This window comes from Drosophila miranda, chromosome XL, assembly GCF_003369915.1.
Source record: "Drosophila miranda strain MSH22 chromosome XL, D.miranda_PacBio2.1, whole genome shotgun sequence".
NCBI classification, from domain to species: domain Eukaryota; kingdom Metazoa; phylum Arthropoda; class Insecta; order Diptera; family Drosophilidae; genus Drosophila; species Drosophila miranda.
In genome coordinates this window covers 18,562,829-18,585,698 of record NC_046673.1, presented here as the reverse complement: position 1 = coordinate 18,585,698, position 22,870 = coordinate 18,562,829, and the positions used below count along the sequence as shown (strand labels likewise).

At 47.3% G+C, this 22,870-nt stretch overlaps 1 protein-coding gene across 13 annotated transcripts in view; it reads right to left on the bottom strand.

The window, feature by feature from the left end:
- The window catches only part of LOC108162264 (potassium voltage-gated channel protein Shaker), a 147,057-nt gene that overhangs the window by 61,997 nt on the left and 62,190 nt on the right, over nt 1-22,870 (bottom strand). Inside the window, exons 1-2 of one of the 13 annotated variants that reach the window (XM_033397975.1) lie at nt 12,622-12,929; nt 11,693-12,218 (exon numbers count right to left, since the gene is read on the bottom strand). The exons of 11 other annotated variants lie outside the window; for them this stretch is intronic. In XM_033397975.1, the coding sequence (XP_033253866.1) occupies nt 11,693-11,718 (26 nt within the window). In that variant the 5' untranslated portion in view covers nt 11,719-12,218; nt 12,622-12,929. Of the gene's footprint in view, nt 1-11,692; nt 12,219-12,621; nt 12,930-19,143; nt 19,200-22,870 lie in introns of those variants that run through there. One more of the 13 variants, XM_033397970.1, reaches the window with a different exon arrangement.

The window sequence follows — 22,870 nt, the reverse complement described above, 5'->3', positions numbered from 1 at the left end:
ATTTTTCGCTCAGCCAGAAAAGCAATAGAAGAGCAACGAAGAAAACCGGGAAAACTGGGAAAATTGTGGAAAATGTGCGTGCTTTCACCCGTCTTTGGGGCACCCGGGGCATGCCTCTGTGGCTGCTTGTGTGTGTTTTTTTTTGCGATTTTCTGCATGATTTGAAAAGCATTTTTACTTTTTGCGGCAGCCGAAGGGGAAACAGAGCGGCAGGGCTCTTCGGTATTTGGGGACGGAAGGAAAAGCCTTTGCCCGATACACTTCAATCGGATAGAATGCTCTTTTCTTAAGTTTCCACTTTGCGGACTGAGAAAGGTTCCCCATTCTTAGGGAGCTTCCACTCGATTCCAGATTCGTCTGGGCTTGATTCGATAGATCCTAAGTGATTGCTGTCAGGAACTGGCAGGTCCAACGATATTAAATGGGAGCCAGGAGCAATCCTGCTTGATGCCCCTCAAACTGGTTTCCACCTCCCAAAAGATCTATTGATCGATCGTATGGATCCTCATGAGCCACTGCCAGATATACATATGTTTTTTGGATACCATCGGAGAGTTTATTCTGAGAACAGGGTATGCGTTGATTCGGTTGCATCGCCGAAAAGCAATCTCGTTTTCCTGTTTATTGCCATTTCAATCTGTTGGCGTTTCGCCCCCCCTCTCGCATTTGCGCTCGTTCGGGTCGCACGGATTTGGCTTTCACTTGAACCCTCTGCCCCACTGCCTTCAGCGTTTGCCAACGTTTGCATCCATCCCCTCCCCAGCCCCCCTACATCGTTCACACAATTGTTACAATTTTCCTCGCTGGCTGTGTGGCTTCTGGCAGCATCTTTTGAAGTTTTCTCCCGCTGAGCGCTGTCGGGAAGGATAATGCGAACAAGTGGATGAAAATGTTTGACACGGAACAACAGGAGGAGGAAGTGCAGTGCTGCCCCCCTGCCCTAGTCCTCTAAATGCATGCGTGTGTGTGTGTGTGTGTGTGTTTGTGTGTGTTTTTGAACTGTGTTTGCCATGCTGTGGCCTGTCTGTCCGTCCTTCGGTCTGTCCCGTCGCTGCTTCCGTTTCCGCTTTGAGCTGCTTTCAGCAGAGTAGCATCTGCTTCTGCTTCTCGCTCTCTCGGGTTTGGCCTTTGGGCACAAATTTGAAAATAATTCACAATGACGTCACCAGCCGCCGGAGTGCGCCGGAGAGCCGTAGGCCATACGAGGTGTAGGGGGTGGCCTAGGGGTGTGTGAGGTGTAGGGGGTGTGGGGGGTCATGCATATGTATGTTTGCATAACATTGCAGAACTCTTTTGCAGCACGGAACCCTCTGTCTCCACCGCCGCACACAGAGCGGGCTGGCGGTGGCCCACAGTGCGTATGCTTGACCTTCGGATTGGTTTCAAGCGGCCTCACACAGATCAATAAATTTACCCTCTCTTCTATTTTTTGGTGGCTTTTTGTTGTTATATTTCTGCTGCTTGTTGAGTCGTAAAAAGAATTACGCAAAAAAAGGAAGAAAATATATATAAAAAAACAACAACAACAACAAATAAAAGAGTGAGAGCCGCGCAGAAAAACGGAAAAACCAAATAAAAACGTGAAAAGCCGGAGCCGCAAAATGCACAACGGAAACAACAAAAAAAAAAAACAGAAAATAAAATAGAACAGAACAGAAAGAGTGAAGCCTTAAAAGAAAAACAAAAGTAGCGAAAAAACACACAAAATTCAGGAGGTGCACACACACACATAAATTTCTACTCTCCTCGTGTTTGTGTGTGTGTGTGTGTCTAGGAGGCGAGGTATGTGTGTGTAAGTGTATGGGTTTCCCATGTTTGTTTCAAATTAAAATCACGCAGAGCACGTGCAATTTCCACACAGACACACACAACACACAGGCGCATAGGCGGAAGCACACACACACAGATATGCACAGACACACGCATACACAAGCACCTTAGCATATTAAAAAGCAAAACTCGCCATAGCCATCGCCATAGCCAGCGCCGCAGTGCGTACAACCTACAACGTGGAACGTTCTGGCCATGGCCATACCCAAAGCCGGAGCCTGCCCCCCAAATCCACTGGCAGCAGATGCAGGAGCAGGGGCAGGGGCAGGGACAGATCCTAGACAAGCAAATAATTTACAATTTCTATGCACAGAGCTGCGAGTAGATATATAGCCATAAATATCTGTATATGTACATACATCCATATGTAGCTATGTACATATATCGTACATGGGCCAAGTCGGCAGCAGTTAGGCCAAGAACTAAATGAGCAGAAGAGCTGCTGACAGAGAGAGAGAGGGAGAGGGAGAGGGAGAGGGAGAGGGAGAGGGCGAGCGAGATGAAGTGGGGAAACTCCCGGCCAAAATTTGGCATTTGGAATTTGTGGAGCAAATGTAGAGCACCATTTATTGTCTCAGTTCTTTTTGCTAAACTACAGATAAATACTCGTACGGGTATAGGCTCTGCGGCTTGTGCTTACTCGTATGTATATCTGTGAAAACCTGAGTTTATTTTCCACTTTGTGTGGCTGACAAATGTTGAATGACTCGTAAGTGAAATGCTAGATCCTGCACCAGAAGAGACCTACTTTTGAACAAAAGGCAGCCCAAAAGGCAGCCAGAAAGGCGGCCCGCAAGGCGAACTACATGTGAAACGAAGTGCTAAAGGGTTAATAAAAGGCCACGCGTACAATTTATTGTTTGAATAATTCATTTTCATTCGCAGTATCAATCAATTGATTTATTCTGGTTAAACGATAAATGAAATTATTTATTCTGGTTAGGGCTCGGTGCTCGATGTTCGATGCCCCCTCTCCTGGCTGTTAATGTTAAGCATAACATTAACTGGCAGTAAAATAATCCAATATTCTGGTTTGCCTTTAACCAAAGCCCTTACTATCGCAATCAAAGAAACACAGAGATTTCCCCATTTCCCAGTTAGAAGCAAACCTTCACAGACATTCGATTCTGGGCCCAGAGTCGGGCTTTAGTTTCAGTCGCAGCTTCAGCCTCTGCCTGAGCTTCCAACTTTCAAATTGAAGCCAAATCCCAACTCAAAGACAAAGACATTTGCTAAGGCAAAGACAAAGACCTCTGCGAAGACAAAGACTAGGACTAAAACAAAGACAAGTACTAAGAGAATGACTACGACTGAGACTAAGACAGGGACGAAAGACGAGCCGAGCTCGAGGGCTACCCATTCTCTCCTGCAACTCTGGCTTTGGGGGGCATTAGGCGGGGCTTAGTGAGTGCTTCCTGAATAGGAGTCGAGAGGATTTATTAGAGCTGAGCGGGAGGGCGTTGAGACTGTTGCCATAACCACTTAACCCCTCTCACAAAGGGTGTGCGAGAGAGAGAGAGAGAGAGAGAGAGGGGGGGGCGAGAGGAGCGGTAGGCATACGACGCATTTACGATTGAGCCAGGGCTAAGCCGCCTTGGCGCCTAAAAAGCGGCGAATGTGCGTGCGAATGGCCTACAATCTATACTGCCACTTTGCACCCTGCCCCCAGCCCCCAGCCCCTTCCCTTTTTCTTCACTTCTCACCCTTTGAGCTGTTTTTCCCCCTTCTTCTTGCGTTCAACCGCAAACTGCTTTTGTTTTATGATGTTTCACTTGCCAGTTGTTGCTTTTCCGCCGCTACTCCCCTCTTGAGCCCTCTCCCTCTCGCCCTCTCACCCTTTCGCTCTCTGTTGCTGCCTCAGCTGGTTGCATGCAAAGTTCAATCAAAATAAATCAGTTGCCTAGAACATTACAGAGTCCTGGCGAAAGCGGGCAAAGAGGGCGCAGGAGTACGGCTGTTGAAGGATGGATGAGGTTAAGGGTTGGGGGATGTCGAGTAGTGGGGGGTTAGCCAAGGGTTAGGCTAGGGTACGGGTTAACAGAAGCCTGAGCTGTCGAGCCGTCACGGAACATCTACCGCCCTACGTGCCGCATCCCCACGACATCCTCGTCAAACTCCTCAAGTGCCCAATTAATTTTGGCGTGTGCGAGTCAAACTCCTTGAATCTAATCGCGGAACACACACAATGGCAAGAAAGACGAATGGGAACCGCAGGAAAAGAAGATGCAAGAGAACGAATAGAGAAGACAGGGGGCATAGGAGACATGATGATGAGCCAAAGAACACATAACTGCCGCTTCCAATACTCAAAGAATAAGGAAGTAGAAAGATATGATGAGGGAAAGTCCGAAAGCCAATGAAGAAGGATAGGAATGTGTGATGCAGGGCACTTATATAGAGCAGATTAACAGGATAAAGAAAAGCACTTTCACCTAATTCATCTGGCATATTCATACATCAATTTTTGCCCAATTCTGGGTAAGGGATTGCCATTTTCATGGCTCAACCGATGGCTCAATCATTCAATTAGGATACTTCCATCATTGCTGTCGGGCTCAACTCTGGCGCCAAATGTATTACATTATCGATCTGACCTTTGGGCTAACTGTCGGTTAAACTGTTCAAAAGTTCTATCCCAATCAAACACTTGGCAATGGCCTTGTATCCGAGTATTCTATGCGAAACAGTCTTGGTTGAAGTTGAAGTGTGTCTACAATATAATATTTTCAGATGAAATACTCGTAATTAGGCACCGCCAGGTGCAGCACAAGTCGATTGCAGACTGCAGAGGATGCCACAGCCACAGCCAAAGCCACGGCCACAGCCAGAGTCTATCGAACAAAAAAGTTTTTAATGAGTTCGTTGCCAGCGGAATCGCAGGCGAATGGTGGGGATCGATGGGGCGGTGCAGTGTGGTGCACGGATTGAATAATTCAAAATTTGCATTTGAAACAATATTCTCCCTATCGGTGTGTGTGTGTGTGTGTGTGTCTGTGTGTGTGCGTGCGTGCGAATGTGTCTATTTCTACTACCCGCTCCCGCTTCCACTCCATCGTCGCTCTTTGTTATTTTTGTATAGCTTTGACTTTGGTTTCGATTTAGAATTGCAAATTGGGTCAACATTTTTTCTTGTTTCAGCTGCTGCTTTAGCTGCTACCCGTACTTCTACACGTACTTAATGTGCCACAGTGCCCCCTGCTGCGGCCATCATTTTCCTTTATTGCTTACGCTTCTCTTTGGTCCTTCGACTCTTGATAGACACGACCTGTTCTCCGGGTAAGTCTTTATTCGGCTTGAGCTTTTCTTTTCCTGTTTCTTCTGACGAAATCGGAACTTCTGTTTTGAGGGATTCTTCCTTGCCAGCTGCACATTCCTCTGGTTTATCTCCTTTTGCTTTTCTGTTTCGTTTGTGTGTGGTTTATCGTGGGGCTCTTCTTCACCATCGTATCCTGCCCATCCCCTGCGTCTCCGTCTTTCTTCGACTGTTTCATTTTTGACGGCGCCAACTCGTCGTGTGAGCAATTTCCCATTTTCTAGTTTTGGCTTTGAAGAACGAGTACGCTTATGTAAGCACCACTGGAGTTGTTCAGTTCTGTTTGGTTCTTGACTAAAATATTAATTAACTGGGCCCCCAGATGCAGTGCTCGCTCCTCCTTCTCCTCCTCCTCCTCTACCTTCACGCTTTTAGGCCTCCCTTCTGCCTTTCGCCTTCCGCCTACTGCTTCCTCATGCTGCAAGCTCTTTAGGCCTCTCTGCAGCTCTTTCTCCTCTTCTCTTCTCTTCGGCTCGAGGCTGCAGCTTGGAGTGGATTGGAGTGGCGCCCCAAAGGCAAATTATGTTGTCTGTGTCTGTGTCTCCAACTGCGCCTGTGTCTGTGTCTGTGTCTGTGTCTGCAGCTGTGACTGTATCTGTGTCCGTTTACCGTTTGCCAGTGCATTAATTAAGGTAAACAACCAAACACAGACACACTTTTCCACAGGGACAGTGGGCGGGGATCGGGCTGACTGCCAGTGAGAATAAGAATGAGAATGAGAACGAGAGGCAGAGGCAGAGGTGAAAGCTGAGCTCTTCTAGCTGATGGTTGTTGGTTGATGGCTGATGGTCTCAGCTCCTTGTGGCCCGCTTTGATCCTGGCTCCTTGGTCCTGCTTGAGCGGTTTTTGAGCGGCTTTTAAGCGGGCTTTAACACCTTTCGAACGGCGGTTTAGTCTCCGCTATGTGGCACGCACCGTACAACGAACAGTAAAAAAAAAATTGACAAAAAAATATGTGAGAGAACCAGCGGGCGAGAATGGAAACTTGGTACACACTCGAACAAACAACAAACAAACAACAACAACACCAACAACGGGAATCACGCGCGGCAACGCGGCACGCACCTGCAGCACGACTCTTCCCCTGCATGCCACTTCAGTAGCCTCCCAATCCACACTCCCTACTCTCTTCACCCCATTCTTTCGCTCAGGTGGAGTTACCCCTACTGTGGCAGGCAGCAGGCACAGAGGGGGGACTTTCTCCAAAAAAAAAAAAACAAACAAAAAAACACCAGAAAACGAAACTTTAACTCACTGACTGACGGATAGATTGACTGACTGACAGATAAAAGGACTCACTGAAGGATAGATGATTGACTCAATGACTGACTGACTGAAGGATAGATTGACTAACTGATGGTTGGACTTCATTCAGTAAATGAATGAATGACGACGGTTGGTTGGTTGGACTCACTGACTGACGGATTGACGGATTGACGGATTGACGGATTGACGGATTGACTGATTGACTGACTGACTGACAGACGACAGTCGCCGCCAAGCGCGGAACGCGGTGCACGAATACGTTGTGACGACGTGACTGCGACTGCGACGACTGAACCGAACAGAACGCCAGAAAGAGTGTCGGAGCCGCAGCTGGAAGACCAGCGCCAGAGCCAGAGCCACAACCAGAAACAGAACCAGAACCAGAAACAGCACCAGCACCAGCACCCGAAAGCAGAACCAGAGCCGAACATCGGCCACCGAGTACCGAGCAGTGAACGGCAAGAGCCGAGACTTTGACCGAGGCCGAGGCCAGGCCCGAGGCCCCAGCCGAGACCAGGAAAACCCCCCAAAACAAATGAGAACCGAGACACGAGAACCGTGAACCGACAACCGAGAGCCGACAAACCGAAGTCGCCGCCGAGGCAAGCACGTGCGATTTGCTGCAGTCGCTCCATTCCTGATGGCTCTGCGGGCTTAGGCTTCAGCTGGTGATGGCTTCAGCGATGGCGATGGCGATGGATTTCCCCAAGCTGCACTCTGACTGCTGACTGGCGACTACTGCCTGCTGCCTGCTGCCTCTGCGTGTTGCGTGCTGTGTCCTGTGTGTACTGTGTGGCAGGTACAACTCCTAAACCTCTTGCTTCCCGCTGCAGCACGCCAAGGCACGACAGTGAGAAAGAGAGAGACGCAGTATGAGGAACTGAGAGGAACTGGGCAAAAGGCAAATAGTTTTAGTGCCACTTGGCACGAAACACAAGCGGCTGAAGCGGGCCCAAACAAAAAAAAAAACCAAAAAGGGGAAAACAACAGAAAAAATAGAGAAAAAAATGGAGAAAAAATTAGAGCCAGGCTGAATGAACATGGCTAAGCAGGAGTGGGAGCCAGAGGGGCCGAAGAGGCCGGTGAGGCCGGAGGGACACTGGCGACACTCAGGCCGGCTTGGCCGCTTGGGCACTGAAGCGTGCCCCATGTGGCGTGGCGGGGGGACACACGAAATTCCGCTGGGGCCGGCCTCAGAAGGAATGGAAACGAAAACTAGGTGAAAACTGTAAACGAAACACAACAGAGTGAAAATCGAACCGAATGAAGGGGAAACCACAAAGCCATCAGCTATGACTCCTGTTCTCCATCTCTCCTTTTGCCCCACATATGGGGGCAAGGTGTGTTCCGTGCAGCATTGTTCTGGGCTGGCCTCCTCCATTATTAATGTGTGCTTTAAAACGCCGCCGGGCTCGTTATGCTCGCTTCCTCTGTTCGACTTTTGTTGATGTTGCTCTTGCCACACGGAATGAGGGCCGGGGACTTGATTATAATAATGCGAATCTATGCCCCGGCACACACACACACACGCACGGGAAGGCGGGAAGGTGGGATGCGTGTCACGTGTGCACTTGAATGCATTGCAGGCAGCAGCCGAGGCTGCTGAAGCTGAATGCGCCAACACGGCGTATGAGTAATGCAATTATTAATAAATAAACACGACACACACTCAACCAAGGCACGCGAAAGCTGCAGCAACAGACTGAGAGAGGGAGAGGAGCGGAGCGGAGCGCAAGAGGAGGTACCAGAGCTTAAGCCCAGAGCTTTAAGCTGATTCTTTAACAAGTTCTCAGGCAAGCGCAGGCACAGAACTCTTTGAAAGCTTCGTCGCAGCTAAAAGTTCCTTCGCGCAAAGCAGGCTAAAGCTTTAACCGAGCTTGCGAGCTTAAATCGCGGCTCGTAAAAGCTTTCTCAGTAGTTCTTAGTACCTCAACTTAATACTAGTTGCGGGACTTGAAGGTGCTTTTGGGCTTGGATACAGCTTTTGGGCAGAGTATCAGCTGCAAGTAGGGTTGAGCTTATTGCATCCTGCAAGACATCTAGTCTTTGAAAACCTTTAATTACCTACAGGTGGACTGGTGGGAGAACTCTTCCAGAGAAAGCTATCCAAAAATATAAAGCTACCGTACTATTTGGTTTAAGGCATGATATATAGGTCGGTTCCTAATATTATTCTCGGTGTATTCTAAGCTATACACTACAAAATGGTTCGCAGTGCCCTCTTTCGCTACCTTCTTTACAATTTACCATTTGTTATTGACCACTGCCTCTCCCATTGCTGTGCATGATTGATCTTGTCCACTGCTTTTCCCATTGCTGTGTGGGTGTTAGTGAGACGATTCGCTCATGGCGGATCAAAAGGGACAAGAAGAGGAGAGCGCGCGTTGAGCATGTTTCTCTGCGGCAAAGTGTGTGTTGGTTAGAAAGAGAACGAGCGTCATTGTAACTGCGTTGCAGACAGTGATTGTCTTGGGGGGTAGGAGACTCGGAGACTAGTTGAGTTATTGGAGTCGGGCAGACTCCACAGTTGCCCCGCGGAAGAATTCGCTGCTTGACGAGTTGCTGGCAGATGCAGTGAGCCAAAATACATATATGATATCCCTCCCTCTATTGTCGGGTTTCACTGCCTGATATTTTCCAATATATCCCTAAATCATAGGAAGTGGTGCAGCCTAAAGTACGAATCGCCATCGTCTCAATGCACACATACTTGTACTCTTCCATCTTTTTCGGCCACTATACCGCATAAAGCATAAACCCAATGAACTATACCAAACGAAACAACATCGACAGAAAATATGTAGCTTGTGAAAAAGGGGAATATATTTAGGATATACCAATGACTGCGATTGCAGCGGCTCTTGGAGAGGTGACCAGCTTGGCGAGGTAGCACGAGGATTTCCGATTTCTCTTCAAAGCGAGCGGGAACGTTGCGAGTCGATCGATTTCAATTTTAGTTCCCTAGCACTGATAGTCTCTGAGAACTGGGCGTCGAGCCAGATGGACGGACAGACATAGCTATGTCGACGCAGCTATTGCTGCTGATCAAGAATATCAAGCCTTGATGGGGCAAATGCTTCCCTTTGGGAAATGCTTCCCACATCCACCATTGAGCTGATATATTCCTAAACTCTTCGAGTAACGGTCGTCAGTTTAGTCTATTGTATTTAATTTGTAAAGTTTCTGCAATAGTTCTTCAAGAGTGCCGAGGAGGCGCTGCAAGCCGGAGCCATTCAGCGAAGGAACACTCCAGCTGGCCAACACCTCGTCCATGCAAGTGGAAGACTCTGATTAAGACACAACCACTTAACGCTCGTTGGTGCGGCCCCTAAGCGCTTTTGCTCGCAATGTCCTGCGAAGAAACCATTAACCAATTCGCATTATACGTCCCACTCGCTAACATTTCTGATTTAAGTTGAAATGTATTTGCTATCTTCTAAAGTTGAACTAATGCTTATTTTAGCATAGAATATGGTGCCCAACCTTTATTTAAATGCAAAAAGAAAGCATTTCCATTCCAAAAGAGTATACAAATCTCGATCAGTATGAACAGTATATCGCTACGACAAAGGGCTCCTGATTGCAGCCGACACCTGTTGACACCACTGTGGATCGATGCCTCAGCTCCAGAATTTTTGACAAAGTTTTTAGTATCGATCAGCAGATTATCATAGGCGGGGGTCACCACTTTGGCGACATACAAAAGTTCAAGTGTACTGTTGATGCGAAGGTCATAACGGGGCGTATCTACCCGGACGCATTCGAGATGAAGGCCAAGACCCTGCCCGGCTGGTTGATGCAACCCATATTTTCTCGTCCCAATACTGAAGATCACACAGCTGTGAATATAGTGGCACGGACTCCATCAATTGTCAAGGACGCATCGTAGAGGAGTACGTGGCGACCACTGGCTCAGCCCTGAAGATGGTCCTTCCCATGGTGCGCGACAAGAAGCCAATAGACCGAGAGTTAATGATGGTTTTCTGTCTTTTCATACAGGACTTAACATTTCATGTTTTACAGACGAAAGAAGCACTAGAGAAAACCGTCGACGGCGAAAGAACCAAGTCTTCAGGTTTCAGCAGCGCACTGCTTGATCAGTGGGCTTGGTTTCAACAACGCACTGCTTGATCACATCTTTGCCAAGTAAAAACTGGACAAAAGATTCAGGTTTTGTAAATCAACTGCTTGCAACGAAAACGAACCAAGCTTTCAGGTTTCAGAGGCGCACTGCTTAATTAGTTGCATGTGAAAAGAAAACGCAGCAAGCCTACAGACTCAGCCGTTGAACTGCTTGCAGGATTATATCAAGAGCCCAATAAACAGAACCATCAGGTTAAAACGATAAACTGCGTGTAGGATAAAGATAAAAGATAAATATCCAATATATATAGATGCCCGTTTAACTACAACACTTAAAATTAAATTGATTGTGACTCCTTCCTCATAAGCGACGTCTTCATGACATCATCATTGTGTTATGGGGCTGTGTAACCGAGAATCATGAAAATAGTTAGAGCACCAACTTGAATGCTGTACTGTACCCTCCACTGTTATCCCTTCTGTGTGTTCCCATTTTGAAGTTCCCTTAAACATATTGCATAGACTTACTTATAAACTTTGAAAGATATGGTTAGACAGGTTTAAAAACAATTTGAGACACTTACCTGAGGATGGTAGCACAAAAGGAGAGACATCAGTCATCGATGAGATAATTGCCAAAAGAGAGTTGAGGGGAAAAAGACAGATAAAGATTAGCAAATGGTATATTTAATATACGGATATACAATGTATTAAGAAAGAGTTACAGAGATACAAGGTTAAGATAGTAAATGCTAGATACAAGTGCCAAGCAAAGGCTACGAGCGTCGAGTGCGAGTGGCAAATAAGGGAAACAAAGAAGCACGAGAGCAGAGATATCCCAGATGGCAGATCGCAGATCGGAGATCGGAGATCTGAATAGCTTCCAAATGGCTGAGAAGACTTACAGCTAAATCATGTCAGATACACACTAATAAGGTTAGCACAGTTCAATTTAAATTTCAGTTGCAGTTGAGATGTACACTGGTTACACACACAGCAGTTAGTACGATTCGAATCAGGGATTCCGCACACAAACAGAGAGGGGGGTGGGCAGGGGGATAGGAAGCACACACATTACGAGAAAGTTAGAGGGTGGATTGGTAGGCTGGTAGGTTGGTAGGAAGAGGATTGGGGATTGGGGATTGGGGATTGTGGATTGTGGAGGTATGGGATTGAGGGATCCTTCGGCTGTTCACTTACCCGCCGGCAACAAGTATCATCTGCATGTTGGCTCTGGTTCTATATGCGGGTCGAATGAATCCACGTCAATGTATTGATCTGTACGAGTGTGTGTGTACGTGAATATGAAGTGGTGTGAGTGTATCTATGGATGGGATAAATGCAACTGGCTGACTACAATGCCGCCTCCTGGCCTCCTGGCTTCGACGCTTTGGCCCTGGCCGCCCGCAGCTGCATGACGGCCGCTGCCCGGGCCAGAGCACAGCTCAACCCGCCTCCGCCTGACCGTCTCCTGGGCGTCTCTCTGGCTGGCCGCACGCCCCTGCACAAGCGTTCGTCGATGTTAGCTTTGTTTCACTGTATTTCGAACCGGCACTGGCAGCGATAGCTGCAGCCGCAGCGGAACTTCGGCTCCGTTTTGTGTCTGTGGTCGTTTGTGGTCTTTGTTTGCCGGCAGCTCCATTTGCTGTGCGGCATTTGGTTATCGATTCGGTTGTCACTTACTAAGGTGCGGCAGTTTTTGACATGGCCGATAGACTACCGATATCTATAGGTGAACGAAATTCGATACATATCCATCTCGATATCACAATGGATATATTGTATATGCATCGATAGCTTAGTCGATACATTTGGTATGCCCGAAAAGCGGCCAGATGATCTATCGATAATTTAAAGGCACAAGCCTCGATTGTGCCAAACGTTTCGCTGGGGCTATTGAATCCAATTGGTAGGTCGTTATTTAATTTTTTGAATAGCTTGCCAAGCCATGGATCAATTGATAATTATCGATAATATCGAGAAGGGTTAAAATGCACGCTTTTCGGTCACTCGCAGGGACCACTTCGCATATCGACGCCCATGGCGGATTTTTATCGGTCGATGATCGATGGCACACCTCTCGATCTATCGCTCCTTTAAGGGCTCCCGGGGAAGGGGATCCTCTCTACCTTGGCACTACTGCCCCACTCGGTGGAGCACTCGATTTCATTTCCCCCACACTTTGCACTTTGCACTTTTTCTTTTTGTGTTTTTTATGGCTGCGGCTTGCGGTTGATTCGTTTCGTTGTTTGTTTGTTTTCTCATTTGCAATTACATATCAGCGGTTGATGCGGTTGTGCCACATGTTGCTTCTGTGCAACCTTCAGTTGCTGTTGCAACTGTCGAATGCTTTTTATTTCCTTATTTACTTGGTTGCTGGCGTTTTTCTTCGTTTTCTTTTTTTCTGTATTGTGTATCACATTTGCGGAAAGCTTTTTACTGCCGACTTTTTGGGGCACCGAAAAAAAAAAATTTTAAGAACGAATTGAATTTCACTGTGAAATGATTAACACATTTGCGGTATATCGAATGTAATTTGTTATTGTTGTTGTGTTTCATTCCGATCCGTTGCGTTCCGTTCAGTTCCGTTTCATTTCGTTTCGTTTCGTTCCATTGGCCCTTTCTGTCATTCCGCGTCATCCCCTTCTAACACTTGGGTCACCAAGGTCGTTGCTTTGGCGGATGCAGGCCGCACAAATATTCTATTCAACTCTCGCTCCCATACCATCCCCAACATACTCTCGCACGCACACACACGACGTACATCTCTTGTTGTTGTTGTTGTTGTTGTTGTTGTTGTTGCAAGCAGCTGTTTTCGGAGACAGCACGCGTCGCACAAAGTGACGAGTAATCCCGTTGTCAAAATGGAAGAAAAGTTGGGAAGCAGCAGAAAGGAAAATGTACACACGCTGGGCAGCACCGAGCGGGTTGGCGCCACTCGGTCAACTGGTTGGACGCACCGCTCTGTTGGTGGTACTGCCACAGCCACAGCCACAGCCACTGCCACTGACAGTGCTGTCACTTCGTGGCTGCTTCTTCTTCGTTTCAATTAATTAATTAAACAACAATTTTTCGTTTGTTTTGTATCGCATATAATTACATAGCAAAATATTACGCATACGCCAAGTCGACGCCATAATGCCCTAGAGAAATGCACTCACACACACACACAGAGACAGAGAGAAAGCAAGAGAGAGAGAGAGAGAGAGTCTGAGAATAGCGACAAAGTAATAAAAAAAAATATATATTAAAAAAACAGAAATATTAATAAATGTAAATAAAACGAGAACATCGCACAGCTGCTTTATTCCGTGAGGAAATGCTGCTGCTGCTGCTGCTGTTTCTGGCGCTTCTTCCTCCTGCAGACATGCGCCCCTTGACCACCCCACACACAACCTTCCGCTGTTTTTTCATTAAGGAAATTTGTTTACGTTTGAGCCAGAACCAGAGCCAAAACCGGAAAGCCACTAAACCAGTTAACACACTCCGTACACACACACACACACACGCACACACAGCAAGAGAGCAAGTTATGTGTCAAACGCTCTCTCTCTTCATTTCCATAGAATGGACATGTATATTTTATTAAAATTCTTTTATTATCGCTTTATTTTCGGTTTATTTCGGTCTGAAAGAGGAATTTCCCTCGCTTCGCACATTGCGTATACGTAACGAAAATGCCGCGCGCGCGGTCCAAAATGTAAATTGCAGCCCGTTGTTCCATTTGCCAAAACGTTTCCCCAACACACACACACAGCATGACAGAGAAGGTACTACACAGAAAGAGAGAGAGAGAGAGAGAGAGAGAGCGATAGCGTGAAGGAAAAAGAAAGAGCACGAGCTAGATGGACAGAGAGAGCTTCGGGAGACGTCGGCATCTCATGGACTTGGGCACGGACACGGACATGGACCCGGCTTTGGCAATGTAACACTGACACACTGACATCGACATGGAAACTCGGCTGGGGTGGCGGTGGGGTAATAAGGGAATATAGAGGACACGATAGGGTAGGTCAATCGCAGTGTGTGCAATGAGTGTTTGTGTCTGTGTCTGTGTGTGTGTGTGTGTTGTGGGTGGGGGGGGACTTCACAGATGGGGCAGGGTGTTTGCAGTTGATAGGTTTTCCGACCTCTTCAAAGAGTTGACATTTTTGTGGGTTAGATTAAGTTAGGAAAATGGTTAACCATTAGACGACAGATACGCATATCTGTATTGTATTGCTGAAGAGCATTTAGAGATGCACAAAGGGGAGCTCTCAGGCAGAGTAATAAATTTTGTTTCGAATTGAATTACAAAATGCAAATAGCTCTCTTTATGGTTTTTGTATACGATTTAGTCCACAAAAATACAAAAGGGACTGCACTCATTATTGTCCCCTAAACAGTCCTCAAATACAATATTCGACACAATGAGAAAACAATTGAAAACAAATAGCTCAGTTGATGGCCTTCCGCCAATAAAGAGGGGGAGAGATTGCACTGCATTTACATACTGCAATACATATCCATGGAAATATGTGATAGATCTACTATTGATGAGGTTTTGGAAGATTGGAAACAGTTGGCATCAACTTAATTGGAATGCTAAAAACCCCAATAGAATAAGCCGGAACTCTATACTAATGAACTTGTTATCAAATCCTTGCTGTTACACACACAATCGTACAATATATAGATAACAGACTTTTGGGTTACGCGCAGGTCAGCGGAAGACAATCATAGAAGTTCGTGAGGCAAGAGGAGGAAGTGGCGGCGAAGAAGGAGAAGGAAGAGCCGTAACGGAATTGCCGGAAACTCTAAAATGTCTCAATTGAGAAAACAACAACCAAAACAATGGGCAAAGAGACAGAGATGGAGACAACAATAAAGGTTAACGGATAGCGGTGAACAGCGAACTTCTGCGAACGGTAAACGGCAATCGGCTAACGGCAAGCGGTAAACGGTAAACGGTAATGGCATACGACACAAGTCAGTGACAGAGACGGTGACAGGCGACAGGCGACAAGCGACGCGACGCGACGCTCCAAGAGGCAAACAACAACGAAAGTGAACGCAACGCGGCGGGACAACAATACTACGAGCAGCGGATGATGCGAACAACGAAACGAAACGAACAACAGCAGCAGCAGCCGCCCGAAATCAAAGAAGAAGCAGAAGCACAGCAGAAGCAATCACAAACATTTCTTCGTGTTTCACATTTTGCCAAAACGTTTCCCGTTAGCTCGGAATCTCTGTGTTTTGTACTGCTGCGATGCTGCTGCGATGCTGCTGCGATGCTGCTGCGATGCTGCGGGGACTGCTATGGGACTGCTTGAAAAGGCACTGCTTGAAAGAGAGCGAGAGCACGCCACTCTAGACACGTGAGAACAGCGTCAAACACGAGCACTCGCACTAATGGAGCACTGGCGTGTGGCTGGGTCGGGCGGGAGAGGCGCCAAAGCGAGAGCGAACACGCACACACGAGTCAGAGCGAGACAGACTGCTGATATGGCTGATGGATGGATTAGGTACTGGCTAAACGAGAGACAGAGAGCGAGACGAAGAGTCCAAGAGAATGAGCCAAAGAGAGGGCGAGGCACAACACAGCGTGTGAATGAGTGCGTAAAACGTGCTTACGCTACCGAAACGTTTTATGGGCAGTCCGCTATATATCTCGAATTACGGAAATGACATTGGTTCGGTGTATTAAGTTTCCCATAAGCGAATGGCCTAATTCGAATGAAGTGTCGCAAAGGGCAAATGTCTGCACTTAGAAAAACAAATCACATTTTAATCTCATTTTAATGTTTAAAATCCCACTCGAGTCGTTGCTTTCGATTTCATCGAGGAATTTTATTGGGTACTTGTGCCCGAAGCTCTGCTTTCCAAAACTGTGGGCGGAATCCTATAAACCATAAACACCTTCAACAATTCAGCAACGCATTTCACCGATGCAAAAACTGATCGAATGGAACATTTCTGATTCCAGCGGAAGAAAAGTGGTGGACAGCATCAGTGCTATTCAGATGCTGCCTCATTTAGCCAGTACTTGGACTACGCGTTTCAGAGAGTGTGTGTGTGCCGCTGTAGATGCTGGAGAGGGCGGGTTTCGAGGGGGAGGCGAGATGCAGAGCACACGAGTAAACGAGAGTGTGTGCCGCCTGGCAGACTCATGAATCGGATTCCATTTCATTCTCTGCCTGATTCTGCTTCTGCTGTGGCTGATAGCTGGTGGCTGGGTGGCTGGCTGGCTGGCTGGCTGGCTAGCTGCTAGCTGGTGGCTGGTGGCTGGTGCTCTGGCAGTCTTCCTCTGGAGAGGATTTATGTAATTGTTGGATTGTGAATCGAAGAGGAGGAAAATTAAGTTTTAATACGATTTCCCGGCTCGTTCCGCGTCCGCGTGCGGCGTTTATGCAACTGCCAGTCTCGATGGAACATTTTTGTCAGAATAGACCCAGAGACTGCCACGCACACACACACACACACACACACACACACACAGACACACACACACACATATACATACCGACACAGACACACAGACACCCAGACACAGTTGGACAGAGAGACATATCGATAGCGACAGCATTTGGGTGCAACAAGAACAAGAACAACAAATTGATTACTAAAACGGTAGAAGGACTCCTGGTGGCAGGCAATGCAAATGAATGCAACGAGAATCGAGAATGGGAATGGGAATGAGAAAATGGGAAGGCGAAAATGAGAATGAAACTAAAACGTTAAACGTTTCTTTGGCGCCACACCATCCTCCCTCCCTCCCCCCACCTTGGTACCCCGCGTCGTTTGGCTGCTGCCACCTGTCAGACCCCCCCTTTGCAAACAACTTATGCTTGCCACGTGTTTTTTTTTTTTTTGTGGCAAAAGACGGTACAATCGGGGCACAGAAAGTGGTTCGAATTTCAGTTACTTTTACTTTTATTGTCTGTCTGCCTGTCTGCCTTTCTGTCTGTCTGTCTGTCTGTTGGTTACACAATTTACAGAGACACAGAAGGAGACAGCTAGGAAGAGAGAAGGAAAGAGACAGCAAGAGACGTGTGTATAATTATAGCCAACTGCTGTGCCACATTCCGCCACTGAAAGATATGGCCTGGCCCGTTTAGACCCCGTCTTGAGGCTTAGGCAAAAGTGCAAGCCATATCCAAAAGGAGTTGGGCGGATGGGTGGCTGGACAGCTTGGACTGGTGGGTGTGGGTATGGGTGTGGTGTGTGGTGTGGCAAAGCGCGCCAGACAACAAACAGACAACAAATGAGAGGCCAAATCAACTGAGGAACGAGCTGAATCGAAACGGAAGGGGATGACGAACGACGGACAGAGGAATAGGCGCAGTGGGGAGTCCCCATCACACGGACACGGACACCGACACGGGTGTAAGTTATAGCACTTCGAAGAAGCGACGTCTCAAGCAAGGACAAAGATGGGGAAGCTTCAAGCAGAAGACGAATAGAAAGTCCAATGGCAGAAAATCAGGAAGTAAATAAAGAGATCGATAGGAAAGTAGAGTAAACGAACAACGGAACAATAAGATGAGGAATAAAAGAAAGTGGAATGAAAGTAGAAGTGAAAGTGGAAGAAGAACTGAAATGTTTTCATCAATCAGAGAGAAACTTCAACGAAACAAACAGTTATCGTTTGATCGGCAAGACTTATGTTATAGAAACACGCAAATACAACCCTGTGTATTATATGGGAGATCAATGTGCTTAATCGATAAATTGATGTGTATATAGACGAGCATTTAACAACAATCTATAGACGATAGCTAGGACAGATTGTAGATGGAAAAGAATATTGTACCAATAGATTAAAATATATATATATTTCCCTAGATCAAGAGCTACATGGACGAATAGGCAAGCGCAGAGAGGCATATGTACATATAAGAAATAGATATATTTGGGATATTCTCTCTGGATGGGTAGATGAGAGCATAAATGCCATGGACAGATAGATTCTTATAAATTATTCTAGATTACTATTGCCGGACGGAAGTCTAGATTAAACAATTGATCAACAAAGCACGATCTTTCTATCTATATAATCTGTATGATCTATTATTTAGTTTAACTATTTATTATCTAGTATTTTTCTACATTTCTCTACCCTACGGTGTATAAATGAGTCCCAATGACCGCCGAGTTTCGCTCAGTGCATGCCACTCGATGTGACGACTACGACGACTCCCGTCCAGGTGGCGACCCCACGTCTTCTGGGGCAAGGAGACGGAGTTGCCGCATTCTCGGAGACAAGCAAAAGTCGCAGTCGAGTGCCAAACGGTCAATGGAGTTTATTTTCGGCTGGGGTCAGCACACAACGATGTCACACGGCGGAAGTGGAGAGTGGAGAGCGGAGAGCGGATTATGGACGTGATTTGCGTATCAATTGATTTTCCCCCAACACACAGAAACCCAAAAAACCAAAAGAGAAATGAAAGAGAGAGCAACATTTTGACAGAATTTTGCATAATTGAATGTGTGTTTGTTTTTCCGCTCCTTTCGTTTTCCGGCTTTCGGCTTTCGCCTGCCAGTGGATGCATTTTTAATATTTCAATTATATCTGATGCTCTTTTTTGGGGTCAAAATTAGCAAAAAACAAAAGCAGAAATCAATGCAAATGCGAACCGAACCGAAGCGAAGCGAACCGGCATATTTACATTTTATCCAGCTCATCAACGATAGCCCCATAGATGAACATCCTGCTGTGGGGACTCCTCCCGCTGCTCCTTCTGCTGCTTCTGCTGCTGCTGCTAATGCTGATGGTGCAACTCCACTTCACAGAACACAACTCACGTGAAAAAAATGTAGAAAACTTGAACAAAAAGAGCTCGGCAATCCACTGGCCAGCCAGAATGCGTTTTGCACGGCACTGCAGCTGCGGCGGCGGCGACGGCGGCCATGCTGCGGATGGCCCCAAACACACGAGCACGCACTCACGGATCCCAGGGATTCGGAGAACTGAACCCTGGATATTCAATTCTGGATCGGGGGCGAGGATCAGGCCGACGATAGCACGGAGAGGCAACCGGAACAATGGACCGGACCACTGCGGCAGGGACGATGGCGATGACAACGACGATGAGGCGAAACTTTGATGCCGCAGGACTTGATTGAGGTCCGCATGGAGCGAGGAGCCAGCAACGCTTCCGCTTTCCGCGCCGAGTGCAACTGCAACGTGGACGGCAGCAACATCAGGCCGCAGAACCGAAAAACTGACAAAACCGAAAACTCAGACAAACCCAGAAAGACCCACAGCCGAAAATGTTGTGCCTGACTGCCGAAAAATGTATGGAAAGGAAAAACAAATGGCAGACAAAAAAGAAAATGTCAGGCAGGCAGGCAGGCAGACAGCAATAGCAGCGGCAGCGGCATCGGCATCGGCAACGCGACACATAAAGGACACAAACAAAAATGTTTGTCGCCACAGCAGCAGCAGCAGCAGCAGCAGCAGCAGCAGTTGTGCAGCAACAACACTGAGAGAAGTGACAGTAAAAATTCAAAAAATTACAGCAAAAACAAGCCACAAAGAAGGGACAACATCAGGTAGCGAAGCATTGGATACCCTGGCAGATGTACATGTGTATTTACTAGTACAAAGACTATCCGGTTTATCTTTAGACGAAGTGATGTGTACTCCTGTTGTTGTCTACCGAAAGTCGATCGTACTTTCTCCAAGGGTATGAAGAGAGAGAGTGAAAGAAAAGGGCAACGCAGACGCCAGCTATGCGGGCATGGAAGGGGGGGGGGGTGGCAGGGGGGTGGGCGAGTGTCATGGGGCATCCAACTGGCGAAAGGCGTCGTCGGCCTACGACGCAGCAACAACAATTAGGCAGAGGCGGCACCAAAAACAGCGACGCCAACGATGACTGCAGCAGTGGCAGCAGCTGTTGCAAGTGTTGTTGCCACTGTTTGTTGTTTGCCATTTGGCGTTTGAACAGCAGCAGCAGCAGCCACATCAGCAATTGCAGCCACTCGAGTGCCCAATAGGCCTAGTCCTATATATATATATATATTCGAGTATGGGTGTGTGTGCAAGTCCTACACTTATGGCTTACACTTTGTCATACAAGCCACTTGACAAAAATGTTATTTATACGGAGAGAAGGGCCACAACACACACAGAGAGAGAAAGCTTGAAAAACTTGAGAAAAACAACGCAATAGTGCAATATTTGGACTAGAAAATACCAATTTTGTAGATGTATCTGAGGATATCTGGTCCGATCGGAGCTAAGCCCTCTTGAAGTAGGGAAAGTATTAAAGAATTGCATATTTCTGGCATGCGATACGATAGATGCTCCCACTCCTAATGGCTTTCAGATCCAGGTGTTCATAGTACCCAGAAACACAGGTGGAAATATGGATATGGAGTCTGGCTCTTAATCTATATATATCTATATATAATATCGATTTCCAAGAACCAATCCATTGGACCTTTGTCTGCCACAAGCATCAATCGACAAGGGTATCCAGTGCTTCGAGCCCCATGGATCGAAGCTTTTTCTCTTGTTCTATAACCAATAATTTTCTTTCAGTATTTCTGCTGCCGCTGTTGTTGTTGTTGGTGTTGTTTGCCCTTTAGTTGATTTGCTTATTGTTTGCCTTTTGGCTCCATTTTCTCACAATATAAGAAAAGTGCTTGCCTGAAAAACCCAAGCGGAGCCAAATAGGAAAGAAGAATAAAGCTGCAGAGGAGTGAAGGCGTAAGGGAGTCGTGGAGGCGGTAATGCGTGCTGCCCCACTGGGGAAGTCTCCAACAATTGCTGCCGCTGCCGCTGTCGCTGTCGCTGCCAATGGTGCTGCCGCTGGTGCTGCTGTCGTTGTCACATTTTTTGGAAGAAGCCAATGACTGTTGTCATATGCGAAATAATATAAGAAATCAGCGGGCGGCATGCAGCGGGAGGCAAGTGGGGCATGAAAACTTGGCTTGCGTGATTCCATTGAAAGTTTATGACGGCAAAATAAATGACAGCAGCAACCATCAGTCGCAGGGGCAGTGTGTGGCAGTGGCCATAAAAAAAAGATGAACGACAAACTGTCGCTAAATAAATCGCTGCTGACGTCGTCGTCGTCACACACAGACGCCCGCACTGTGGGAAGGGGCAAGTTCTTTCGTAGAACATTTTTGTCGCAGCGCTCAATAAATAAATAAATGCCGGTAGGCCAAAGACAAAGACAAAGCCAAAGCGAAAGACTTTGATTGGGGCAAACGCGCGACTCCAGGTGACGGCAGGTGGGGACGGGTGGGCGGAGGAGGTCCTGGTGGCTGGTGGCAGCCCGATGACGTCAGCAGGCAGACGGCGGCAAGCTCATCATTTGAGCTCTGGGTCCCGGCCTGGCCTAATGGATTCCTGTGGCCTGCAGTCGTCTTTGACTCCGCGCTGCACCGCTCCGACCTTCACACGGGGAGAGGGACTTTGGAGGGGTGGCGGGGATGAGCTGGTGGTGCATTCACATTATTCATGCAGCTGCCGCAAGTGGCAGGCAACATCAGCAGTAGCAGCAGCAGCACGTGCAACTTTTACTTTCATTCGCTTTGTGCTCGTTTCGTGCTTCGATTTGCCGGCGAGTTCAAGGTTGTACCTGCCACAGCGCCTGCAGCGGGGGCGAGTGGGGGAATGGGGCATGGGGCAGGGGCTGCGGCTGTGGCTGTGGCTACGGCTGGAGCGGGGTGTCGACTAATTGCTGGCCCTTGAGCCAAAGTTGTGCCACAAACACACACACACACACACACACACACACAAACTTAAGCGAACTATAGTTTCCATAGCATACTTTTTAGCGCTCGCAAGTTGGTCGCCGGAAAAGGTCCTGCGGCAGACAATTAACGTGGAGAGGGGAACGGGAGGGTCGGCAGGGCACTGTGGCGTGTACTATTTCCATGAAATTATCACAACCAAAGGGAAGTCAAATAAAGTTTTGAGCAGAAACTGCAAAGAAATGTATTTCCATACTTCTCGATGGCCAGAATGAGAGTTGTCCGGAAGAAAAGGTAGAAGAGGTTAAAGAGAGCCAAGTAGGGGGCGTAAGTGCTACGTAGGCGTGTCGCTTTCGGTGGCACATTGAGCTGGATGACATTAAATAATTAATAATTGCCGGGCATTAGGCAAAAAATTTCACGACAATAGCAACAATTTCCATAGAATTTCCATAGCAAATCATTTGGCACTGGGCCCAAAAACACACACAAAAGAGAGGGAGATAGGGAGAGAGGAAAACCAATAAGTATTGTTGGGCAAATGCATTCGAGCTACGAATTGTTTTGTCCTCGCCAAAGGCCTTTACACTTCCTCGACGGCAAATACACAAAAAAAACGCAGAGGAAAATCTGTTCGCTTTGGACGAGACATTGAATACACTTCAAAGCCAGGAGGGGCAACGGAAT